At 45.4% G+C, this 21,159-nt stretch overlaps 15 protein-coding genes across 15 annotated transcripts; 8 read left to right on the forward strand and 7 right to left on the reverse strand.

Moving 5' to 3' along the window:
- The first annotated feature begins 19 nt into the window (after positions 1-19).
- Positions 20-470, forward strand: LOC110678360 (histone H4). The gene has a single exon (XM_021851121.1). The coding sequence runs from the start codon at positions 118-120 to the stop codon at positions 427-429; it is 312 nt and encodes a 103-aa protein (XP_021706813.1). The 5' UTR covers positions 20-117; the 3' UTR covers positions 430-470.
- Positions 471-1,596: 1,126 nt separating this feature from the next.
- On the reverse strand, positions 1,597-2,111 carry LOC110678835 (histone H2B). Its single transcript, XM_021852313.1, has one exon. It carries the CDS (start codon positions 2,021-2,023, stop codon positions 1,649-1,651), a length of 375 nt encoding a protein of 124 aa, XP_021708005.1. The 5' UTR covers positions 2,024-2,111; the 3' UTR covers positions 1,597-1,648.
- Positions 2,112-2,205: 94 nt separating this feature from the next.
- LOC110678836 (histone H2A) lies at positions 2,206-2,727 on the forward strand. The gene has a single exon (XM_021852314.1). It carries the CDS (start codon positions 2,302-2,304, stop codon positions 2,674-2,676), a length of 375 nt encoding a protein of 124 aa, XP_021708006.1. The 5' UTR covers positions 2,206-2,301; the 3' UTR covers positions 2,677-2,727.
- Positions 2,728-3,575: 848 nt separating this feature from the next.
- Positions 3,576-4,129, reverse strand: LOC110678834 (histone H3). The gene has a single exon (XM_021852312.1). It carries the CDS (start codon positions 4,038-4,040, stop codon positions 3,630-3,632), a length of 411 nt encoding a protein of 136 aa, XP_021708004.1. The 5' UTR covers positions 4,041-4,129; the 3' UTR covers positions 3,576-3,629.
- Positions 4,130-4,207: 78 nt separating this feature from the next.
- LOC110678837 (histone H4) lies at positions 4,208-4,658 on the forward strand. The gene has a single exon (XM_021852315.1). It carries the CDS (start codon positions 4,306-4,308, stop codon positions 4,615-4,617), a length of 312 nt encoding a protein of 103 aa, XP_021708007.1. The 5' UTR covers positions 4,208-4,305; the 3' UTR covers positions 4,618-4,658.
- Positions 4,659-5,783: 1,125 nt separating this feature from the next.
- LOC110679759 (histone H2B) lies at positions 5,784-6,298 on the reverse strand. Its single transcript, XM_021855489.1, has one exon. The coding sequence runs from the start codon at positions 6,208-6,210 to the stop codon at positions 5,836-5,838; it is 375 nt and encodes a 124-aa protein (XP_021711181.1). The 5' UTR covers positions 6,211-6,298; the 3' UTR covers positions 5,784-5,835.
- Positions 6,299-6,392: 94 nt separating this feature from the next.
- On the forward strand, positions 6,393-6,914 carry LOC110679776 (histone H2A). The gene has a single exon (XM_021855507.1). The coding sequence runs from the start codon at positions 6,489-6,491 to the stop codon at positions 6,861-6,863; it is 375 nt and encodes a 124-aa protein (XP_021711199.1). The 5' UTR covers positions 6,393-6,488; the 3' UTR covers positions 6,864-6,914.
- Positions 6,915-7,762: 848 nt separating this feature from the next.
- On the reverse strand, positions 7,763-8,316 carry LOC110679742 (histone H3). The gene has a single exon (XM_021855471.1). It carries the CDS (start codon positions 8,225-8,227, stop codon positions 7,817-7,819), a length of 411 nt encoding a protein of 136 aa, XP_021711163.1. The 5' UTR covers positions 8,228-8,316; the 3' UTR covers positions 7,763-7,816.
- Positions 8,317-8,394: 78 nt separating this feature from the next.
- On the forward strand, positions 8,395-8,845 carry LOC110679806 (histone H4). The gene has a single exon (XM_021855538.1). The coding sequence runs from the start codon at positions 8,493-8,495 to the stop codon at positions 8,802-8,804; it is 312 nt and encodes a 103-aa protein (XP_021711230.1). The 5' UTR covers positions 8,395-8,492; the 3' UTR covers positions 8,805-8,845.
- Positions 8,846-9,970: 1,125 nt separating this feature from the next.
- LOC110679760 (histone H2B) lies at positions 9,971-10,485 on the reverse strand. Its single transcript, XM_021855490.1, has one exon. It carries the CDS (start codon positions 10,395-10,397, stop codon positions 10,023-10,025), a length of 375 nt encoding a protein of 124 aa, XP_021711182.1. The 5' UTR covers positions 10,398-10,485; the 3' UTR covers positions 9,971-10,022.
- Positions 10,486-10,579: 94 nt separating this feature from the next.
- Positions 10,580-11,101, forward strand: LOC5579071 (histone H2A). The gene has a single exon (XM_001657214.2). It carries the CDS (start codon positions 10,676-10,678, stop codon positions 11,048-11,050), a length of 375 nt encoding a protein of 124 aa, XP_001657264.1. The 5' UTR covers positions 10,580-10,675; the 3' UTR covers positions 11,051-11,101.
- Positions 11,102-11,948: 847 nt separating this feature from the next.
- Positions 11,949-12,483, reverse strand: LOC110679744 (histone H3). The gene has a single exon (XM_021855473.1). It carries the CDS (start codon positions 12,412-12,414, stop codon positions 12,004-12,006), a length of 411 nt encoding a protein of 136 aa, XP_021711165.1. The 5' UTR covers positions 12,415-12,483; the 3' UTR covers positions 11,949-12,003.
- A 5,549-nt stretch (positions 12,484-18,032) lies between these two features.
- Positions 18,033-18,526, forward strand: LOC110679815 (histone H4). The gene has a single exon (XM_021855548.1). The coding sequence runs from the start codon at positions 18,173-18,175 to the stop codon at positions 18,482-18,484; it is 312 nt and encodes a 103-aa protein (XP_021711240.1). The 5' UTR covers positions 18,033-18,172; the 3' UTR covers positions 18,485-18,526.
- Positions 18,527-19,650: 1,124 nt separating this feature from the next.
- Positions 19,651-20,165, reverse strand: LOC110679762 (histone H2B). The gene has a single exon (XM_021855492.1). The coding sequence runs from the start codon at positions 20,075-20,077 to the stop codon at positions 19,703-19,705; it is 375 nt and encodes a 124-aa protein (XP_021711184.1). The 5' UTR covers positions 20,078-20,165; the 3' UTR covers positions 19,651-19,702.
- A 94-nt stretch (positions 20,166-20,259) lies between these two features.
- Positions 20,260-20,781, forward strand: LOC110679775 (histone H2A). Its single transcript, XM_021855506.1, has one exon. It carries the CDS (start codon positions 20,356-20,358, stop codon positions 20,728-20,730), a length of 375 nt encoding a protein of 124 aa, XP_021711198.1. The 5' UTR covers positions 20,260-20,355; the 3' UTR covers positions 20,731-20,781.
- Positions 20,782-21,159: the final 378 nt, after the last annotated feature.

Genomic DNA, 21,159 nt, shown 5'->3' on the forward strand with positions numbered 1-21,159 from the left:
GCAAGAGAGGAAAGAAGAACTCAACCCTCGAGTGGGTATAAAAGTGGCCGCTAGTGTTTGGCGCAGCCATCAGTTCCAGTACTACCGTCGTCGAACACAGAACCAAATTCATCCAAAATGACCGGCCGTGGCAAGGGAGGCAAAGGACTCGGAAAAGGAGGCGCCAAGCGTCATCGCAAGGTTTTGCGTGATAACATCCAGGGTATCACCAAGCCCGCAATCCGTCGTCTGGCTCGTCGTGGAGGAGTCAAGCGTATCTCCGGACTTATCTACGAGGAAACTCGTGGTGTGTTGAAGGTGTTCCTGGAAAACGTCATCCGTGATGCCGTTACCTACACTGAACACGCCAAGCGTAAAACCGTTACCGCTATGGATGTTGTCTACGCTCTGAAGCGTCAGGGACGCACCCTGTACGGTTTCGGAGGTTAAATCGCATTCCAAAGTTTCGCTCTTCAAACGGCCCTTTTCAGGGCCACCAAACACACTCATCAAAGAGTTGATATGACAAATGTTCACACACACTAAAAGCAAGGGTAATCTAATGGGACAAGCACTACACGCTTTTGCAGTCCGGCGGTGGCGTGGCTTGGGGAGAAAATTCTCGTCTCCGATTGGAAGACACCATAAAATGCCAATATATATATCGTCCCCTTAATGCTACAACTAGATAACTCGAAAATCAAAATTTTGAGATGTGCAACTTTGAAAGTATGACCGTTTAACAAGGTGATGGTTAATCGCAGAGATTATGATTGAAAAATAATCTTTAACTTGTGTATTTTGAATCACACGCTTAAGACCTGTGGATATTTTGCAGATCTAATTAAGAAAAATGTTTTGACATATTGAAGTCAAAAATTTCAAATTTCGAGTTATCTAGTTGTAGCATCAAGGGGACGAACTGTTGTTCGATAAACGTTATTATGATAGCCTGAACTGCTGGGATGCTCTTACGAGATCGTTTGTAATGGGACGCTAGAAAACATAATGAGCTTCTTTCCAATACGTTGAGAAGAAACTTGTCATCATGCCTGCCTAGCTAGCTAGTCCTATGATGTCAAAATTGTCTAAACTACTAACATGCAGCACAACCGATAGCAAAAATGAAGTTGTTAAGGTGCAACATGGCAATCAGCATAAATATTGAACTTTAAACGTTCTGCTAGTGAATGAAGTGTGGTTAAGGTACAACATGGCTGGCACAACATTTTTTTTTTTTGCAATCAGCAGAAATGTTGAACGTACGAAGTGGATCTTCTTGTTTTAAATTCAAACTGATGGAAAAACTTAGATCTAGGGTTTTTTTGTGAACAGATTTTTCCCTATACTGCTTAACAATTAAATTCCTATTATTTATTACGCAGCTGAATGGGGATCCAAATCTCTGCAACTGTAATCGTTATAATTAATCAATACTGAAACTGATAACATCGAATAAATAAAATGAATTGAATAAATTCAAACTGATAAGAGAGGGGGGTGTTGTCACGTATGAAGTCACCGCCGTGGCACTACCTCAGTCGGTTCAATAGTGTGATAAAACAGTCTAGTGTCAGATTTTCAAAATCAACTCTTTTTCGGGATTGAAATAGTGGCCCTGAAAAGGGCCTTTTGGTTTGGTGTGATTGAACGCAGTGTCGGTCGTCATTTACTTGGAGCTGGTGTATTTGGTGACGGCCTTGGTGCCTTCCGAAACGGCGTGCTTGGCCAACTCTCCCGGGAGCAGAAGCCGGACGGCGGTTTGGATTTCGCGGGATGTGATCGTCGAACGCTTGTTGTAGTGGGCCAGGCGGGAGGCTTCGGCGGCAATACGCTCAAAGATGTCGTTGACGAAGCTGTTCATGATGCTCATGGCTTTCGACGAAACGCCAGTGTCGGGGTGAACTTGCTTCAACACCTTGTAGATGTAGATGGCGTAGCTTTCCTTCCTGCGCTGCTTCTTCTTCTTCTTATCGCCCTTGACAATGTTCTTCTGGGCCTTGCCGGATTTCTTCGCGGCCTTTCCGCTGGTTTTCGGTGCCATCGTGCTGCTAACGTTGTTTTAGATTCCAAACGAAAACTGAAACTGATGCCCGACCGAACCAGTCGGTTCTCTTTTATACCCGTAGAATGGTGAGCGCTGTTCCGCCCCTTCGCTTCGTTTGCTACTTCATCCATTTCGTTCGTACCATCCTAGTATGAGTGCAGCGCAGGGCTACGCATGTATAAAAGATACCCTCATCCGGTGAAATCACCATCAGTACCGCTTACGTACGCTTCGTGAACGTTTGTTTCTCAAGTCCACTCAAACTCAACCACAAAATGTCTGGCCGCGGCAAAGGAGGCAAAGTTAAGGGAAAGGCAAAGTCCCGTTCCAACCGCGCTGGATTGCAGTTCCCAGTCGGTCGTATTCACCGTCTGCTCCGGAAGGGCAACTATGCCGAGCGTGTCGGTGCCGGCGCTCCAGTCTACTTGGCTGCCGTTATGGAATATCTGGCCGCTGAAGTGCTCGAATTGGCAGGAAACGCTGCCCGTGACAACAAGAAGACCAGAATCATTCCCCGTCATCTGCAGTTGGCCATCCGCAACGACGAAGAATTGAACAAGCTGCTGTCCGGTGTTACCATCGCCCAAGGTGGTGTTCTGCCCAACATTCAGGCTGTCTTGCTGCCGAAGAAAACCGAGAAGAAGGCATAAGTTACTACACTGCGTGCATCAAACCAAAAACCGTCCTTTTCAGGACGACAATATCCAGTCCACCGCTAGAGAGTTGTTGTTGAAATATTGCAGATTTATCTAATTTAGCCACAGAGAGGATCGATGAAGAGATATCGGCCATATTATGACCATTTCTGAATCAATTCCTAGATTCCGCGGGGGGAAACGTTTGGGCTTCTTAAATGTTCTGTTCGGGATACCTCGAACTTTCGATTTTTGGAGTTCAATTTGCCGAAACAGAAACATAAAACATTGAAACAGCCAGCCCTGCGTGAGCTGTTCCTGAAGAGAGAGGAGGGTAAACTGTTCATCCAGTTCCTGCCCCATTTTCTACTATCTACTGCTTGACAGTAGAAGAGTTGATGAAGCAGGTAGTATTTAAAAACTTATATTATTTATTCGAGGAAAGGCTATATCAGGAGCTCCTAATATTGAGGGAATCAATCAATTTCCAAACCCCACAATTATAACTATCATAGGGGTGTGATTCAAAGTAAACAAGCCAAAGATTACGTTTCAATCATACGGTCAAACTTTCAATGTTGGATGTTCGAGTTGTCTAGTTTGTAGCAACAAGGGGAGGCGAGCTGGGAAAGCTTCTGAATCCGGAAAAGAGCATAAGAAGAAGGGGAAACATACGGCCGGTACCAGAGAATGAAGTCCGCGCTGGAGATGCACATTCAAAAGTGTGTGCAAAGCGAAGCATGAAGGGACAACTCGAGTTGTCGGTTGGTTGACGTACCTCCCCTCATCAGTGTTGAGAGTATGATCGTTCGGTGGTCAAGGGGCTTTAGGAAGTAGTTCCCCCAGGGGAACAAACAGTTTTAGGTACACTGAAGGGAAAATTGCTCACACAACTCTTTTAGGGAATGCTCTAGTGGCCCTGAAAAGGGCCGTTTTGTTGAGAATGGCAACTATAATGCAGACCGAATTTAAGCGCGTTCTCCACGGATACGGCGAGCCAGCTGGATGTCCTTGGGCATAATGGTGACACGCTTGGCGTGGATGGCGCAAAGGTTGGTATCTTCGAAAAGACCGACCAGATAGGCCTCGCTCGCTTCCTGCAGGGCCATGACAGCCGAGCTCTGGAAGCGCAGATCGGTCTTGAAGTCCTGGGCGATCTCACGAACCAGACGCTGGAATGGCAGCTTGCGGATCAGCAGCTCAGTCGACTTTTGGTAGCGACGGATTTCACGCAGAGCAACGGTTCCTGGCCGATAACGGTGAGGCTTCTTGACACCTCCGGTGGCTGGGGCGCTCTTGCGAGCGGCTTTGGTAGCCAGCTGCTTGCGAGGAGCTTTTCCTCCAGTAGACTTACGAGCAGTCTGCTTGGTACGGGCCATTGTGTTAGATGATGATTAATTTGCTTTCAATCCAAACGGATCAGTTGAAACGCAGCGACAGAATGAGGGTCAAAAAACCAGGCAGTCCTCTTTTATATGCTCATATCGATGCAGGCAACCAATCGGAAGCCACGGAAGAATAGAACAAGCAAGAGAGGAAAGAAGAACTCAACCCTCGAGTGGGTATAAAAGTGGCCGCTAGTGTTTGGCGCAGCCATCAGTTCCAGTACTACCGTCGTCGAACACAGAACCAAATTCATCCAAAATGACCGGCCGTGGCAAGGGAGGCAAAGGACTCGGAAAAGGAGGCGCCAAGCGTCATCGCAAGGTTTTGCGTGATAACATCCAGGGTATCACCAAGCCCGCAATCCGTCGTCTGGCTCGTCGTGGAGGAGTCAAGCGTATCTCCGGACTTATCTACGAGGAAACTCGTGGTGTGTTGAAGGTGTTCCTGGAAAACGTCATCCGTGATGCCGTTACCTACACTGAACACGCCAAGCGTAAAACCGTTACCGCTATGGATGTTGTCTACGCTCTGAAGCGTCAGGGACGCACCCTGTACGGTTTCGGAGGTTAAATCGCATTCCAAAGTTTCGCTCTTCAAACGGCCCTTTTCAGGGCCACCAAACACACTCATCAAAGAGTTGATATGACAAATGTTCACACACACTAAAAGCAAGGGTAATCTAATGGGACAAGCACTACACGCTTTTGCAGTCCGGCGGTGGCGTGGCTTGGGGAGAAAATTCTCGTCTCCGATTGGAAGACACCATAAAATGCCAATATATATATCGTCCCCTTAATGCTACAACTAGATAACTCGAAAATCAAAATTTTGAGATGTGCAACTTTGAAAGTATGACCGTTTAACAAGGTGATGGTTAATCGCAGAGATTATGATTGAAAAATAATCTTTAACTTGTGTATTTTGAATCACACGCTTAAGACCTGTGGATATTTTGCAGATCTAATTAAGAAAAATGTTTTGACATATTGAAGTCAAAAATTTCAAATTTCGAGTTATCTAGTTGTAGCATCAAGGGGACGAACTGTTGTTCGATAAACGTTATTATGATAGCCTGAACTGCTGGGATGCTCTTACGAGATCGTTTGTAATGGGACGCTAGAAAACATAATGAGCTTCTTTCCAATACGTTGAGAAGAAACTTGTCATCATGCCTGCCTAGCTAGCTAGTCCTATGATGTCAAAATTGTCTAAACTACTAACATGCAGCACAACCGATAGCAAAAATGAAGTTGTTAAGGTGCAACATGGCAATCAGCATAAATATTGAACTTTAAACGTTCTGCTAGTGAATGAAGTGTGGTTAAGGTACAACATGGCTGGCACAACATTTTTTTTTTTGCAATCAGCAGAAATGTTGAACGTACGAAGTGGATCTTCTTGTTTTAAATTCAAACTGATGGAAAAACTTAGATCTAGGGTTTTTTTGTGAACAGATTTTTCCCTATACTGCTTAACAATTAAATTCCTATTATTTATTACGCAGCTGAATGGGGATCCAAATCTCTGCAACTGTAATCGTTATAATTAATCAATACTGAAACTGATAACATCGAATAAATAAAATGAATTGAATAAATTCAAACTGATAAGAGAGGGGGGTGTTGTCACGTATGAAGTCACCGCCGTGGCACTACCTCAGTCGGTTCAATAGTGTGATAAAACAGTCTAGTGTCAGATTTTCAAAATCAACTCTTTTTCGGGATTGAAATAGTGGCCCTGAAAAGGGCCTTTTGGTTTGGTGTGATTGAACGCAGTGTCGGTCGTCATTTACTTGGAGCTGGTGTATTTGGTGACGGCCTTGGTGCCTTCCGAAACGGCGTGCTTGGCCAACTCTCCCGGGAGCAGAAGCCGGACGGCGGTTTGGATTTCGCGGGATGTGATCGTCGAACGCTTGTTGTAGTGGGCCAGGCGGGAGGCTTCGGCGGCAATACGCTCAAAGATGTCGTTGACGAAGCTGTTCATGATGCTCATGGCTTTCGACGAAACGCCAGTGTCGGGGTGAACTTGCTTCAACACCTTGTAGATGTAGATGGCGTAGCTTTCCTTCCTGCGCTGCTTCTTCTTCTTCTTATCGCCCTTGACAATGTTCTTCTGGGCCTTGCCGGATTTCTTCGCGGCCTTTCCGCTGGTTTTCGGTGCCATCGTGCTGCTAACGTTGTTTTAGATTCCAAACGAAAACTGAAACTGATGCCCGACCGAACCAGTCGGTTCTCTTTTATACCCGTAGAATGGTGAGCGCTGTTCCGCCCCTTCGCTTCGTTTGCTACTTCATCCATTTCGTTCGTACCATCCTAGTATGAGTGCAGCGCAGGGCTACGCATGTATAAAAGATACCCTCATCCGGTGAAATCACCATCAGTACCGCTTACGTACGCTTCGTGAACGTTTGTTTCTCAAGTCCACTCAAACTCAACCACAAAATGTCTGGCCGCGGCAAAGGAGGCAAAGTTAAGGGAAAGGCAAAGTCCCGTTCCAACCGCGCTGGATTGCAGTTCCCAGTCGGTCGTATTCACCGTCTGCTCCGGAAGGGCAACTATGCCGAGCGTGTCGGTGCCGGCGCTCCAGTCTACTTGGCTGCCGTTATGGAATATCTGGCCGCTGAAGTGCTCGAATTGGCAGGAAACGCTGCCCGTGACAACAAGAAGACCAGAATCATTCCCCGTCATCTGCAGTTGGCCATCCGCAACGACGAAGAATTGAACAAGCTGCTGTCCGGTGTTACCATCGCCCAAGGTGGTGTTCTGCCCAACATTCAGGCTGTCTTGCTGCCGAAGAAAACCGAGAAGAAGGCATAAGTTACTACACTGCGTGCATCAAACCAAAAACCGTCCTTTTCAGGACGACAATATCCAGTCCACCGCTAGAGAGTTGTTGTTGAAATATTGCAGATTTATCTAATTTAGCCACAGAGAGGATCGATGAAGAGATATCGGCCATATTATGACCATTTCTGAATCAATTCCTAGATTCCGCGGGGGGAAACGTTTGGGCTTCTTAAATGTTCTGTTCGGGATACCTCGAACTTTCGATTTTTGGAGTTCAATTTGCCGAAACAGAAACATAAAACATTGAAACAGCCAGCCCTGCGTGAGCTGTTCCTGAAGAGAGAGGAGGGTAAACTGTTCATCCAGTTCCTGCCCCATTTTCTACTATCTACTGCTTGACAGTAGAAGAGTTGATGAAGCAGGTAGTATTTAAAAACTTATATTATTTATTCGAGGAAAGGCTATATCAGGAGCTCCTAATATTGAGGGAATCAATCAATTTCCAAACCCCACAATTATAACTATCATAGGGGTGTGATTCAAAGTAAACAAGCCAAAGATTACGTTTCAATCATACGGTCAAACTTTCAATGTTGGATGTTCGAGTTGTCTAGTTTGTAGCAACAAGGGGAGGCGAGCTGGGAAAGCTTCTGAATCCGGAAAAGAGCATAAGAAGAAGGGGAAACATACGGCCGGTACCAGAGAATGAAGTCCGCGCTGGAGATGCACATTCAAAAGTGTGTGCAAAGCGAAGCATGAAGGGACAACTCGAGTTGTCGGTTGGTTGACGTACCTCCCCTCATCAGTGTTGAGAGTATGATCGTTCGGTGGTCAAGGGGCTTTAGGAAGTAGTTCCCCCAGGGGAACAAACAGTTTTAGGTACACTGAAGGGAAAATTGCTCACACAACTCTTTTAGGGAATGCTCTAGTGGCCCTGAAAAGGGCCGTTTTGTTGAGAATGGCAACTATAATGCAGACCGAATTTAAGCGCGTTCTCCACGGATACGGCGAGCCAGCTGGATGTCCTTGGGCATAATGGTGACACGCTTGGCGTGGATGGCGCAAAGGTTGGTATCTTCGAAAAGACCGACCAGATAGGCCTCGCTCGCTTCCTGCAGGGCCATGACAGCCGAGCTCTGGAAGCGCAGATCGGTCTTGAAGTCCTGGGCGATCTCACGAACCAGACGCTGGAATGGCAGCTTGCGGATCAGCAGCTCAGTCGACTTTTGGTAGCGACGGATTTCACGCAGAGCAACGGTTCCTGGCCGATAACGGTGAGGCTTCTTGACACCTCCGGTGGCTGGGGCGCTCTTGCGAGCGGCTTTGGTAGCCAGCTGCTTGCGAGGAGCTTTTCCTCCAGTAGACTTACGAGCAGTCTGCTTGGTACGGGCCATTGTGTTAGATGATGATTAATTTGCTTTCAATCCAAACGGATCAGTTGAAACGCAGCGACAGAATGAGGGTCAAAAAACCAGGCAGTCCTCTTTTATATGCTCATATCGATGCAGGCAACCAATCGGAAGCCACGGAAGAATAGAACAAGCAAGAGAGGAAAGAAGAACTCAACCCTCGAGTGGGTATAAAAGTGGCCGCTAGTGTTTGGCGCAGCCATCAGTTCCAGTACTACCGTCGTCGAACACAGAACCAAATTCATCCAAAATGACCGGCCGTGGCAAGGGAGGCAAAGGACTCGGAAAAGGAGGCGCCAAGCGTCATCGCAAGGTTTTGCGTGATAACATCCAGGGTATCACCAAGCCCGCAATCCGTCGTCTGGCTCGTCGTGGAGGAGTCAAGCGTATCTCCGGACTTATCTACGAGGAAACTCGTGGTGTGTTGAAGGTGTTCCTGGAAAACGTCATCCGTGATGCCGTTACCTACACTGAACACGCCAAGCGTAAAACCGTTACCGCTATGGATGTTGTCTACGCTCTGAAGCGTCAGGGACGCACCCTGTACGGTTTCGGAGGTTAAATCGCATTCCAAAGTTTCGCTCTTCAAACGGCCCTTTTCAGGGCCACCAAACACACTCATCAAAGAGTTGATATGACAAATGTTCACACACACTAAAAGCAAGGGTAATCTAATGGGACAAGCACTACACGCTTTTGCAGTCCGGCGGTGGCGTGGCTTGGGGAGAAAATTCTCGTCTCCGATTGGAAGACACCATAAAATGCCAATATATATATCGTCCCCTTAATGCTACAACTAGATAACTCGAAAATCAAAATTTTGAGATGTGCAACTTTGAAAGTATGACCGTTTAACAAGGTGATGGTTAATCGCAGAGATTATGATTGAAAAATAATCTTTAACTTGTGTATTTTGAATCACACGCTTAAGACCTGTGGATATTTTGCAGATCTAATTAAGAAAAATGTTTTGACATATTGAAGTCAAAAATTTCAAATTTCGAGTTATCTAGTTGTAGCATCAAGGGGACGAACTGTTGTTCGATAAACGTTATTATGATAGCCTGAACTGCTGGGATGCTCTTACGAGATCGTTTGTAATGGGACGCTAGAAAACATAATGAGCTTCTTTCCAATACGTTGAGAAGAAACTTGTCATCATGCCTGCCTAGCTAGCTAGTCCTATGATGTCAAAATTGTCTAAACTACTAACATGCAGCACAACCGATAGCAAAAATGAAGTTGTTAAGGTGCAACATGGCAATCAGCATAAATATTGAACTTTAAACGTTCTGCTAGTGAATGAAGTGTGGTTAAGGTACAACATGGCTGGCACAACATTTTTTTTTTTGCAATCAGCAGAAATGTTGAACGTACGAAGTGGATCTTCTTGTTTTAAATTCAAACTGATGGAAAAACTTAGATCTAGGGTTTTTTTGTGAACAGATTTTTCCCTATACTGCTTAACAATTAAATTCCTATTATTTATTACGCAGCTGAATGGGGATCCAAATCTCTGCAACTGTAATCGTTATAATTAATCAATACTGAAACTGATAACATCGAATAAATAAAATGAATTGAATAAATTCAAACTGATAAGAGAGGGGGGTGTTGTCACGTATGAAGTCACCGCCGTGGCACTACCTCAGTCGGTTCAATAGTGTGATAAAACAGTCTAGTGTCAGATTTTCAAAATCAACTCTTTTTCGGGATTGAAATAGTGGCCCTGAAAAGGGCCTTTTGGTTTGGTGTGATTGAACGCAGTGTCGGTCGTCATTTACTTGGAGCTGGTGTATTTGGTGACGGCCTTGGTGCCTTCCGAAACGGCGTGCTTGGCCAACTCTCCCGGGAGCAGAAGCCGGACGGCGGTTTGGATTTCGCGGGATGTGATCGTCGAACGCTTGTTGTAGTGGGCCAGGCGGGAGGCTTCGGCGGCAATACGCTCAAAGATGTCGTTGACGAAGCTGTTCATGATGCTCATGGCTTTCGACGAAACGCCAGTGTCGGGGTGAACTTGCTTCAACACCTTGTAGATGTAGATGGCGTAGCTTTCCTTCCTGCGCTGCTTCTTCTTCTTCTTATCGCCCTTGACAATGTTCTTCTGGGCCTTGCCGGATTTCTTCGCGGCCTTTCCGCTGGTTTTCGGTGCCATCGTGCTGCTAACGTTGTTTTAGATTCCAAACGAAAACTGAAACTGATGCCCGACCGAACCAGTCGGTTCTCTTTTATACCCGTAGAATGGTGAGCGCTGTTCCGCCCCTTCGCTTCGTTTGCTACTTCATCCATTTCGTTCGTACCATCCTAGTATGAGTGCAGCGCAGGGCTACGCATGTATAAAAGATACCCTCATCCGGTGAAATCACCATCAGTACCGCTTACGTACGCTTCGTGAACGTTTGTTTCTCAAGTCCACTCAAACTCAACCACAAAATGTCTGGCCGCGGCAAAGGAGGCAAAGTTAAGGGAAAGGCAAAGTCCCGTTCCAACCGCGCTGGATTGCAGTTCCCAGTCGGTCGTATTCACCGTCTGCTCCGGAAGGGCAACTATGCCGAGCGTGTCGGTGCCGGCGCTCCAGTCTACTTGGCTGCCGTTATGGAATATCTGGCCGCTGAAGTGCTCGAATTGGCAGGAAACGCTGCCCGTGACAACAAGAAGACCAGAATCATTCCCCGTCATCTGCAGTTGGCCATCCGCAACGACGAAGAATTGAACAAGCTGCTGTCCGGTGTTACCATCGCCCAAGGTGGTGTTCTGCCCAACATTCAGGCTGTCTTGCTGCCGAAGAAAACCGAGAAGAAGGCATAAGTTACTACACTGCGTGCATCAAACCAAAAACCGTCCTTTTCAGGACGACAATATCCAGTCCACCGCTAGAGAGTTGTTGTTGAAATATTGCAGATTTATCTAATTTAGCCACAGAGAGGATCGATGAAGAGATATCGGCCATATTATGACCATTTCTGAATCAATTCCTAGATTCCGCGGGGGGAAACGTTTGGGCTTCTTAAATGTTCTGTTCGGGATACCTCGAACTTTCGATTTTTGGAGTTCAATTTGCCGAAACAGAAACATAAAACATTGAAACAGCCAGCCCTGCGTGAGCTGTTCCTGAAGAGAGAGGAGGGTAAACTGTTCATCCAGTTCCTGCCCCATTTTCTACTATCTACTGCTTGACAGTAGAAGAGTTGATGAAGCAGGTAGTATTTAAAAACTTATATTATTTATTCGAGGAAAGGCTATATCAGGAGCTCCTAATATTGAGGGAATCAATCAATTTCCAAACCCCACAATTATAACTATCATAGGGGTGTGATTCAAAGTAAACAAGCCAAAGATTACGTTTCAATCATACGGTCAAACTTTCAATGTTGGATGTTCGAGTTGTCTAGTTTGTAGCAACAAGGGGAGGCGAGCTGGGAAAGCTTCTGAATCCGGAAAAGAGCATAAGAAGAAGGGGAAACATACGGCCGGTACCAGAGAATGAAGTCCGCGCTGGAGATGCACATTCAAAAGTGTGTGCAAAGCGAAGCATGAAGGGACAACTCGAGTTGTCGGTTGGTTGACGTACCTCCCCTCATCAGTGTTGAGAGTATGATCGTTCGGTGGTCAAGGGGCTTTAGGAAGTAGTTCCCCCAGGGGAACAAACAGTTTTAGGTACACTGAAGGGAAAATTGCTCACACAACTCTTTTAGGGAATGCTCTAGTGGCCCTGAAAAGGGCCGTTTTGTTGAGAATGGCAACTATAATGCAGACCGAATTTAAGCGCGTTCTCCACGGATACGGCGAGCCAGCTGGATGTCCTTGGGCATAATGGTGACACGCTTGGCGTGGATGGCGCAAAGGTTGGTATCTTCGAAAAGACCGACCAGATAGGCCTCGCTCGCTTCCTGCAGGGCCATGACAGCCGAGCTCTGGAAGCGCAGATCGGTCTTGAAGTCCTGGGCGATCTCACGAACCAGACGCTGGAATGGCAGCTTGCGGATCAGCAGCTCAGTCGACTTTTGGTAGCGACGGATTTCACGCAGAGCAACGGTTCCTGGCCGATAACGGTGAGGCTTCTTGACACCTCCGGTGGCTGGGGCGCTCTTGCGAGCGGCTTTGGTAGCCAGCTGCTTGCGAGGAGCTTTTCCTCCAGTAGACTTACGAGCAGTCTGCTTGGTACGGGCCATTGTGTTAGATGATGATTAATTTGCTTTCAATCCAAACGGATCAGTTGAAACGCAGCGACAGAATGAGGGTCAAAAAGTAAGAGGTTGTTTCCGAGATACGACCGCCAAGTTGACGTTGGATAACGTTAGCTTCTTCTATTTGCTGGCTTGAGACAGTCACAAACTTATGAAACATTTCTTTTGCTAAAAATCCAATTAATTTTCACACTATTTGTTGCATGTCAATTCTGATTTATTATAGACATTGTGTGTTATTATTTTGTGTTAATACAAAATAATCACTTTACATGTATTCAGAAGCTTGGGAGATTATATTGAAGAATTGTTTTTCAAATGTATTAATTCAAAATAACTCTTTTCATTGATTTTGTGGCCCTGAAAAGGGGAAATTAGGGAATATTACACAATCAACTCTTTAAAACACATTTGTTGGCTCTCAAAAGGGCCGATTGATGAATTGTTGAATTTGCGTAACACGGACACATTTTGACGGCGCACTGGTTTCAATCCTCGCCCGATGAGATTTGCGGTGCGGATGACGATGTGCGCTTCAACAAGCGGCTTTGGTCGATTTTCTTCAGCCATCTCGTACAACAGCTTGCCTCTGGTGGCGAGGAGCTGAGCAGGTTTGGAGGAGCTCTTACCAGCTCGAAAGCGAAAACAGAATGAAACCAGATTCAACGAAGGAGGAATGCTTTATACCCTTAGAATAGCAGATGATGCTCCTCCTTTCATATTCTTCGTTTTCTTATCTGGGAAATAGGCTATATGAAACTGATGTCTGGGTAAGGGATGTACAGATTAGCATTATGCTGTTATTGCAACCCGACGGCACTGCAGCAGCATCCTCGGAAACAGCTTCAAATTGCCGTATTGTCAATTATTCGTAATAAATCAATTATTGTATGATGCTATGAGATGAATTAAGAGATTATAGCAAGTATGTGGTAAACACATTAGGGAATATTATACAAATAACTCTTTAAAACACATTTGTTGGCTCTTAAAAGGGCCGATTGAGTTGTTGAATTTGCGTAACACGGACATATTTTGACGGTGCACTGGTTTCAATCCTTCTCGCCCGATGAGATTAGCGGTGCGGATGACGATGTGCGCTTCAACAAGCGGCTTTGGTCGATTTTCTTCAGCCATCTCGAACGAATTAGGGAATATTACACAATCAACTCTTTAAAACACATTTGTTGGCTCTCAAAAGGGCCGATTGAATTGTTGAATTTGCGTAACACGGACACATTTTGACGGCGCACTGGTTTCAATCCTCCTCGCCCGATGAGATTTGCGGTGCGGATGACGATGTGCGCTTCAACAAGCGGCTTTGGTCGATTTTCTTCAGCCATCTCGTACAACAGCTTGCCTCTGGTGGCGAGGAGCTGAGCAGGTTTGGAGGAGCTCTTACCAGCTCGAAAGCGAAAACAGAATGAAACCAGATTCAACGAAGGAGGAATGCTTTATACCCTTAGAATAGCAGATGATGCTCCTCCTTTCATATTCTTCGTTTTCTTATCTGGGAAATAGGCTATATGAAACTGATGTCTGGGTAAGGGATGTACAGATTAGCATTATGCTGTTATTGCAACCCGACGGCACTGCAGCAGCATCCTCGGAAACAGCTTCAAATTGCCGTATTGTCAATTATTCGTAATAAATCAATTATTGTATGATGCTATGAGATGAATTAAGAGATTATAGCAAGTATGTGGTAAACACATTAGGGAATATTATACAAATAACTCTTTAAAACACATTTGTTGGCTCTCAAAAGGGCCGATTGAGTTGTTGAATTTGCGTAACACGGACATATTTTGACGGTGCACTGGTTTCAATCCTCCTCGCCCGATGAGATTAGCGGTGCGGATGACGATGTGCGCTTCAACAAGCGGCTTTGGTCGATTTTCTTCAGCCATCTCGAACAAATTAGGGAATATTACACGGACGGTGACGGCTGTGCCGCTCGATCTAATGAACCAGAATGACCGCGCTAGCCTCCCGCATGGCAATGACAGCGGAGCACTGGCTGGTAGCGACGATTTCTGGCCGAAAACGATTATGCTGGCTGGTGCACTCAAATGAGCGGCTTCAGTTGCTGCGGCTCCGAAATGCGTGGTTCTTCGGTTCTAATGCGTGTTGTATTCGCGTCCTATTGAAAACTGAACTGAGGACGCGAATGACTCTCGAAATTTGCTCGCCGACCGTGTTCACAGTCTGACGGCAAAAAGAAGAATGAGGGAAGAAGCAGGGTGCGGTGCGCTTTTATAGTGGGAAGCGGAACCGAAAAATGTGCTTGAACGTGATTGGTTAGATAAGAAAGGGGTCAACGTTTTACGATATTTCAATAGTTTGTTGCTAATAATCAATAGTGTCCTCCATTTGGATCGACGCGTAGATAAATTTCCAATCGATTCATGGATAAATATTGAAAATCTATCGATAAATGACTGAGTTATTAGCGGTCAAAACCTGACCATTTTTCGTTACATGCTCAATTTTTCGTTTTTCTGAATTGTACCCCCATATGTTGCCGTAAGACGTTATCCAACGTCAAAAAAAGAAGATAACTTTTGCGTCTGCTAAGAAGAAATTGCATCTGGCGGTACTGAGGAAAATTTTATCTTGGCTTTGGCAATGACGGCGCATCACAACGGAGATTGGAAAACATGCGAACGCAGTGACGACATCAGGCCTTATCGTTCAAATATATCGTTCCGTCACAGGGGGAGGGAGAGGGTCTTCCATAGTGTTACAGCCCTTATACACAATTTAAATCTTCCATACAAAAGTTGTTACGTGGGGAAGGAGGGGGTCTAGAACTGGCACATTTTGGGTTATGTAATATTTGAATCATTCCTTAACAATAGAAAATATATTTATTGCATTCCGACAGCACGACTCGGAAACATTCTCGATTTGTCGTTTTGTCAATTATTCATAACTAATCAGATATTGTATGATGCTACGAGATGAATAAATGTAAGAATATGGTAAACACATTAGCAAATATTACACAAATAACTCTTTAGGACACATTTGTTGGCACTGAAAAGGGCCGATTGAACAGTGAGAATCGAGTAACGCGGACACATTTTGCCAGCGAACAGGTTGAAATCCTCCTCGCCCGATAAGATTTGCGGTGGCGATGATGATGGGCGCTTGAACAAGCGGCTTGAGCTGATTTCCTTCAGCCATCTCGTAGCCAGCGATTTCACAAACCGGACACTGGATTTGCAGCAGCTTAAGGTGAAGATGAATCGAAGCCAAACCTCAAATTTTCAATACATACGTTTAAGCTGAAAACTTAATCGATTGGTCACTCGCTGGTGGTGACCAATCGATTAAGTTTTCAGCTCAAACGGGTTTTCGGTTCTCCAGATCCGTGCTCTTGAAAATTTGAGGTTTGGCTTCGATTCTTCTTCACCTTAATGATTGTAAATTATTGATGCTGGTTTTCTTGTCCACACACTAAGGGTGAGTTACGAATTTTGATAATAACTCAGCAGCGGAACATTTGGTAAACAAAATTTGTAGATATTGTTGGAATTTTACTGATTTTGGTAAAATGTTTACCGCAAATCACTAAAAATTTCACCAAAACTATTATTTTTGATTCACTGACAGTTCTGTTGCTGTGACTATTGCCAATAATGTTGCGTGAAATATTTTCGAAACTCTTTCCAAATTAAATTGTCGTCCTGAAAAGGACGGTTGGGTGAGGATATCGTCGATCGCCATTTCATGCTCAGGTTTTGTGAATTCAGTGGTAGTTTTGCTGTCGGTGATGGGGACGATTTAGCTTCCAAATCTGTACAGCGTATGGCCCTGCCACTTCAGAGCGTAGCCGACAGAATTCTGGATGACTTCAGCTCAGCACACCGCGGGTTTCCTCGTAGATGAGACCGGAGGTACGATTGACGTCGCCACGGCGAGCCAGACGGCGGATGGCGGGCTTGGTGATGATGCACTGGATGTTGTCACGCTTGGCGCTTCCTTTTCCGAGGCCGGTCTAACTTCGGCAACGATTGTAACAAAACTGATGCTCGGCCGCCGGCTCGGCTGCTTTTATGCGGTACGCGATGGATGAATTCTTCTTGCTCGCTCGCTGTTCACTGTTCGTCTCGCTCGCTCGCAAGAGAAGGTCATAAAAGGGACCGGCAGCCGCGCAAATTCAATCATTCGTTTGTTTCAATCCGTCCAGAGAACACTACTACGACGATGGCTGGAAAGCAGCCCCTCGCAAGCAGCCGGTCACGAAAGTCGCTCGCAAGAGCGCCCCAGCCACCGGAGGAGTCAAGAAGCCGTATCGCTATCGGCCAGGAACGGTCGCTCTGCGTGAGATCCGTCGCTACCAGAATTCTACGGAGCTGCTGATCGACAAGTTGTATTTCCAGCGCCTGGTCCGTGAAATCGCTCAGGACTTCAAGACCGATTTGCGATTACACAGCTTGGCGTCATGGCCCAGCAGGAAGCGAGCGAGGCCTATCTTTGAGGGTACTAACATGTGCGCGATCCACGCCAAGCGTGTCACCATCATGCCGAAGGCCTTCTAGCTGGCTCGTCGTATCCGTGGCGAACGAGTTTAAATTGAATTAGGACGCAATTTCAAGCAAAACGGCCCTTTTCAGAGCCACAACAATGTATTCCACGTAAAAGAGTTACGGCTTAAGATATTTCACCTATTATCAATTAATTAATTTATTTAATTACCAATTTAAATTTCGGATGATTAGTTTTTCAACGGCAAACAAAGTTTTAGCTAGGTTCCCGTCGGGCGGCGGTAGCATTTTTGCAGTTTTCTCTATGCGCTTATTTGGTTTCGATCGACAATTTCTTACCAAATCAAATCATCAACAAAGCTGTTGCTGATATGTTTTAGCTTTCAATTCGACAAGTTTATACTGATTGCTTTGGCATGCATGTGGCAAATGACTGATCGAAATATGAATCCATCACATCCATTCACCAGTAATGTCGCTCTTCACGGTGTAAAATTCTCATAACTCTCTTTCAAAATTAAATTGTCGTCCTGATAAGGACGGTTGGTGGTAGTCACAATCCATCGAACTGGGTTTTCATTCCATTCTTAGACAGAAACACACCAAAAGATTACCGAAGACGATTGAATTAAAATGCGGTCGTGCGCGTGCGCGTGAAGTGGAATTTGATTGGCTTCGACTGAACACGAGATAATAAAGAGAAGTAAGAAGAAGACCGAAAGGGGCGTTTCCCTTCGAAAGACGAAAGTGGCTAAGATATCTCTCAATGATGTCTGTGTCAGGAATACACAGGAAAAATGTGCTTTTCTTCGAAAAATAAGACATGCTTCGATATTTCTCAATTTTTCAATAGTTTAGCCATGAGAATCAATAGTTTTCATTGTTGGAGTAGATTCGTAGAAAGATTTCCAATCGATTGGTGCAAGAATCTAGAAAATCTATCCGGGCATTAGTAAGTTATTAACAGTCAAAATCTAACCACTTTTCGTGACGCGAGCGATTTTTCGTTTTTCGAAATTGTACCCCAGTATGTTGCCGTAAGACGTTATCCAACGTCAAAAACCAGGCAGTCCTCTTTTATATGCTCATATCGATGCAGGCAACCAATCGGAAGCCACGGAAGAATAGAACAAGCAAGAGAGGAAAGAAGAACTCAACCCTCGAGTGGGTATAAAAGTGGCCGCTAGTGTTTGGCGCAGCCATCAGTTCCAGTACTACCGTCGTCGAACACAGAACCAAATTCATCCAAAATGACCGGCCGTGGCAAGGGAGGCAAAGGACTCGGAAAAGGAGGCGCCAAGCGTCATCGCAAGGTTTTGCGTGATAACATCCAGGGTATCACCAAGCCCGCAATCCGTCGTCTGGCTCGTCGTGGAGGAGTCAAGCGTATCTCCGGACTTATCTACGAGGAAACTCGTGGTGTGTTGAAGGTGTTCCTGGAAAACGTCATCCGTGATGCCGTTACCTACACTGAACACGCCAAGCGTAAAACCGTTACCGCTATGGATGTTGTCTACGCTCTGAAGCGTCAGGGACGCACCCTGTACGGTTTCGGAGGTTAAATCGCATTCCAAAGTTTCGCTCTTCAAACGGCCCTTTTCAGGGCCACCAAACACACTCATCAAAGAGTTGATATGACAAATGTTCACACACACTAAAAGCAAGGGTAATCTAATGGGACAAGCACTACACGCTTTTGCAGTCCGGCGGTGGCGTGGCTTGGGGAGAAAATTCTCGTCTCCGATTGGAAGACACCATAAAATGCCAATATATATATCGTCCCCTTAATGCTACAACTAGATAACTCGAAAATCAAAATTTTGAGATGTGCAACTTTGAAAGTATGACCGTTTAACAAGGTGATGGTTAATCGCAGAGATTATGATTGAAAAATAATCTTTAACTTGTGTATTTTGAATCACACGCTTAAGACCTGTGGATATTTTGCAGATCTAATTAAGAAAAATGTTTTGACATATTGAAGTCAAAAATTTCAAATTTCGAGTTATCTAGTTGTAGCATCAAGGGGACGAACTGTTGTTCGATAAACGTTATTATGATAGCCTGAACTGCTGGGATGCTCTTACGAGATCGTTTGTAATGGGACGCTAGAAAACATAATGAGCTTCTTTCCAATACGTTGAGAAGAAACTTGTCATCATGCCTGCCTAGCTAGCTAGTCCTATGATGTCAAAATTGTCTAAACTACTAACATGCAGCACAACCGATAGCAAAAATGAAGTTGTTAAGGTGCAACATGGCAATCAGCATAAATATTGAACTTTAAACGTTCTGCTAGTGAATGAAGTGTGGTTAAGGTACAACATGGCTGGCACAACATTTTTTTTTTTGCAATCAGCAGAAATGTTGAACGTACGAAGTGGATCTTCTTGTTTTAAATTCAAACTGATGGAAAAACTTAGATCTAGGGTTTTTTTGTGAACAGATTTTTCCCTATACTGCTTAACAATTAAATTCCTATTATTTATTACGCAGCTGAATGGGGATCCAAATCTCTGCAACTGTAATCGTTATAATTAATCAATACTGAAACTGATAACATCGAATAAATAAAATGAATTGAATAAATTCAAACTGATAAGAGAGGGGGGTGTTGTCACGTATGAAGTCACCGCCGTGGCACTACCTCAGTCGGTTCAATAGTGTGATAAAACAGTCTAGTGTCAGATTTTCAAAATCAACTCTTTTTCGGGATTGAAATAGTGGCCCTGAAAAGGGCCTTTTGGTTTGGTGTGATTGAACGCAGTGTCGGTCGTCATTTACTTGGAGCTGGTGTATTTGGTGACGGCCTTGGTGCCTTCCGAAACGGCGTGCTTGGCCAACTCTCCCGGGAGCAGAAGCCGGACGGCGGTTTGGATTTCGCGGGATGTGATCGTCGAACGCTTGTTGTAGTGGGCCAGGCGGGAGGCTTCGGCGGCAATACGCTCAAAGATGTCGTTGACGAAGCTGTTCATGATGCTCATGGCTTTCGACGAAACGCCAGTGTCGGGGTGAACTTGCTTCAACACCTTGTAGATGTAGATGGCGTAGCTTTCCTTCCTGCGCTGCTTCTTCTTCTTCTTATCGCCCTTGACAATGTTCTTCTGGGCCTTGCCGGATTTCTTCGCGGCCTTTCCGCTGGTTTTCGGTGCCATCGTGCTGCTAACGTTGTTTTAGATTCCAAACGAAAACTGAAACTGATGCCCGACCGAACCAGTCGGTTCTCTTTTATACCCGTAGAATGGTGAGCGCTGTTCCGCCCCTTCGCTTCGTTTGCTACTTCATCCATTTCGTTCGTACCATCCTAGTATGAGTGCAGCGCAGGGCTACGCATGTATAAAAGATACCCTCATCCGGTGAAATCACCATCAGTACCGCTTACGTACGCTTCGTGAACGTTTGTTTCTCAAGTCCACTCAAACTCAACCACAAAATGTCTGGCCGCGGCAAAGGAGGCAAAGTTAAGGGAAAGGCAAAGTCCCGTTCCAACCGCGCTGGATTGCAGTTCCCAGTCGGTCGTATTCACCGTCTGCTCCGGAAGGGCAACTATGCCGAGCGTGTCGGTGCCGGCGCTCCAGTCTACTTGGCTGCCGTTATGGAATATCTGGCCGCTGAAGTGCTCGAATTGGCAGGAAACGCTGCCCGTGACAACAAGAAGACCAGAATCATTCCCCGTCATCTGCAGTTGGCCATCCGCAACGACGAAGAATTGAACAAGCTGCTGTCCGGTGTTACCATCGCCCAAGGTGGTGTTCTGCCCAACATTCAGGCTGTCTTGCTGCCGAAGAAAACCGAGAAGAAGGCATAAGTTACTACACTGCGTGCATCAAACCAAAAACCGTCCTTTTCAGGACGACAATATCCAGTCCACCGCTAGAGAGTTGTTGTTGAAATATTGCAGATTTATCTAATTTAGCCACAGAGAGGATCGATGAAGAGATATCGGCCATATTATGACCATTTCTGAATCAATTCCTAGATTCCGCGGGGGGAAACGTTTGGGCTTCTTAAATGTTCTGTTCGGGATACCTCGAACTTTCGATTTTTGGAGTTCAATTTGCCGAAACAGAAACATAAAACATTGAAACAGCCAGCCCTGCGTGAGCTGTTCCTGAAGAGAGAGGAGGGTAAACTGTTCATCCAGTTCCTGCCCCATTTTCTACTATCTACTGCTTGACAGTAGAAGAGTTGATGAAGCAGGTAGTATTTAAAAACTTATATTATTTATTCGAGGAAA

Source organism: Aedes aegypti, chromosome 3, assembly GCF_002204515.2.
Source record: "Aedes aegypti strain LVP_AGWG chromosome 3, AaegL5.0 Primary Assembly, whole genome shotgun sequence".
NCBI lineage: Eukaryota > Metazoa > Arthropoda > Insecta > Diptera > Culicidae > Aedes > Aedes aegypti.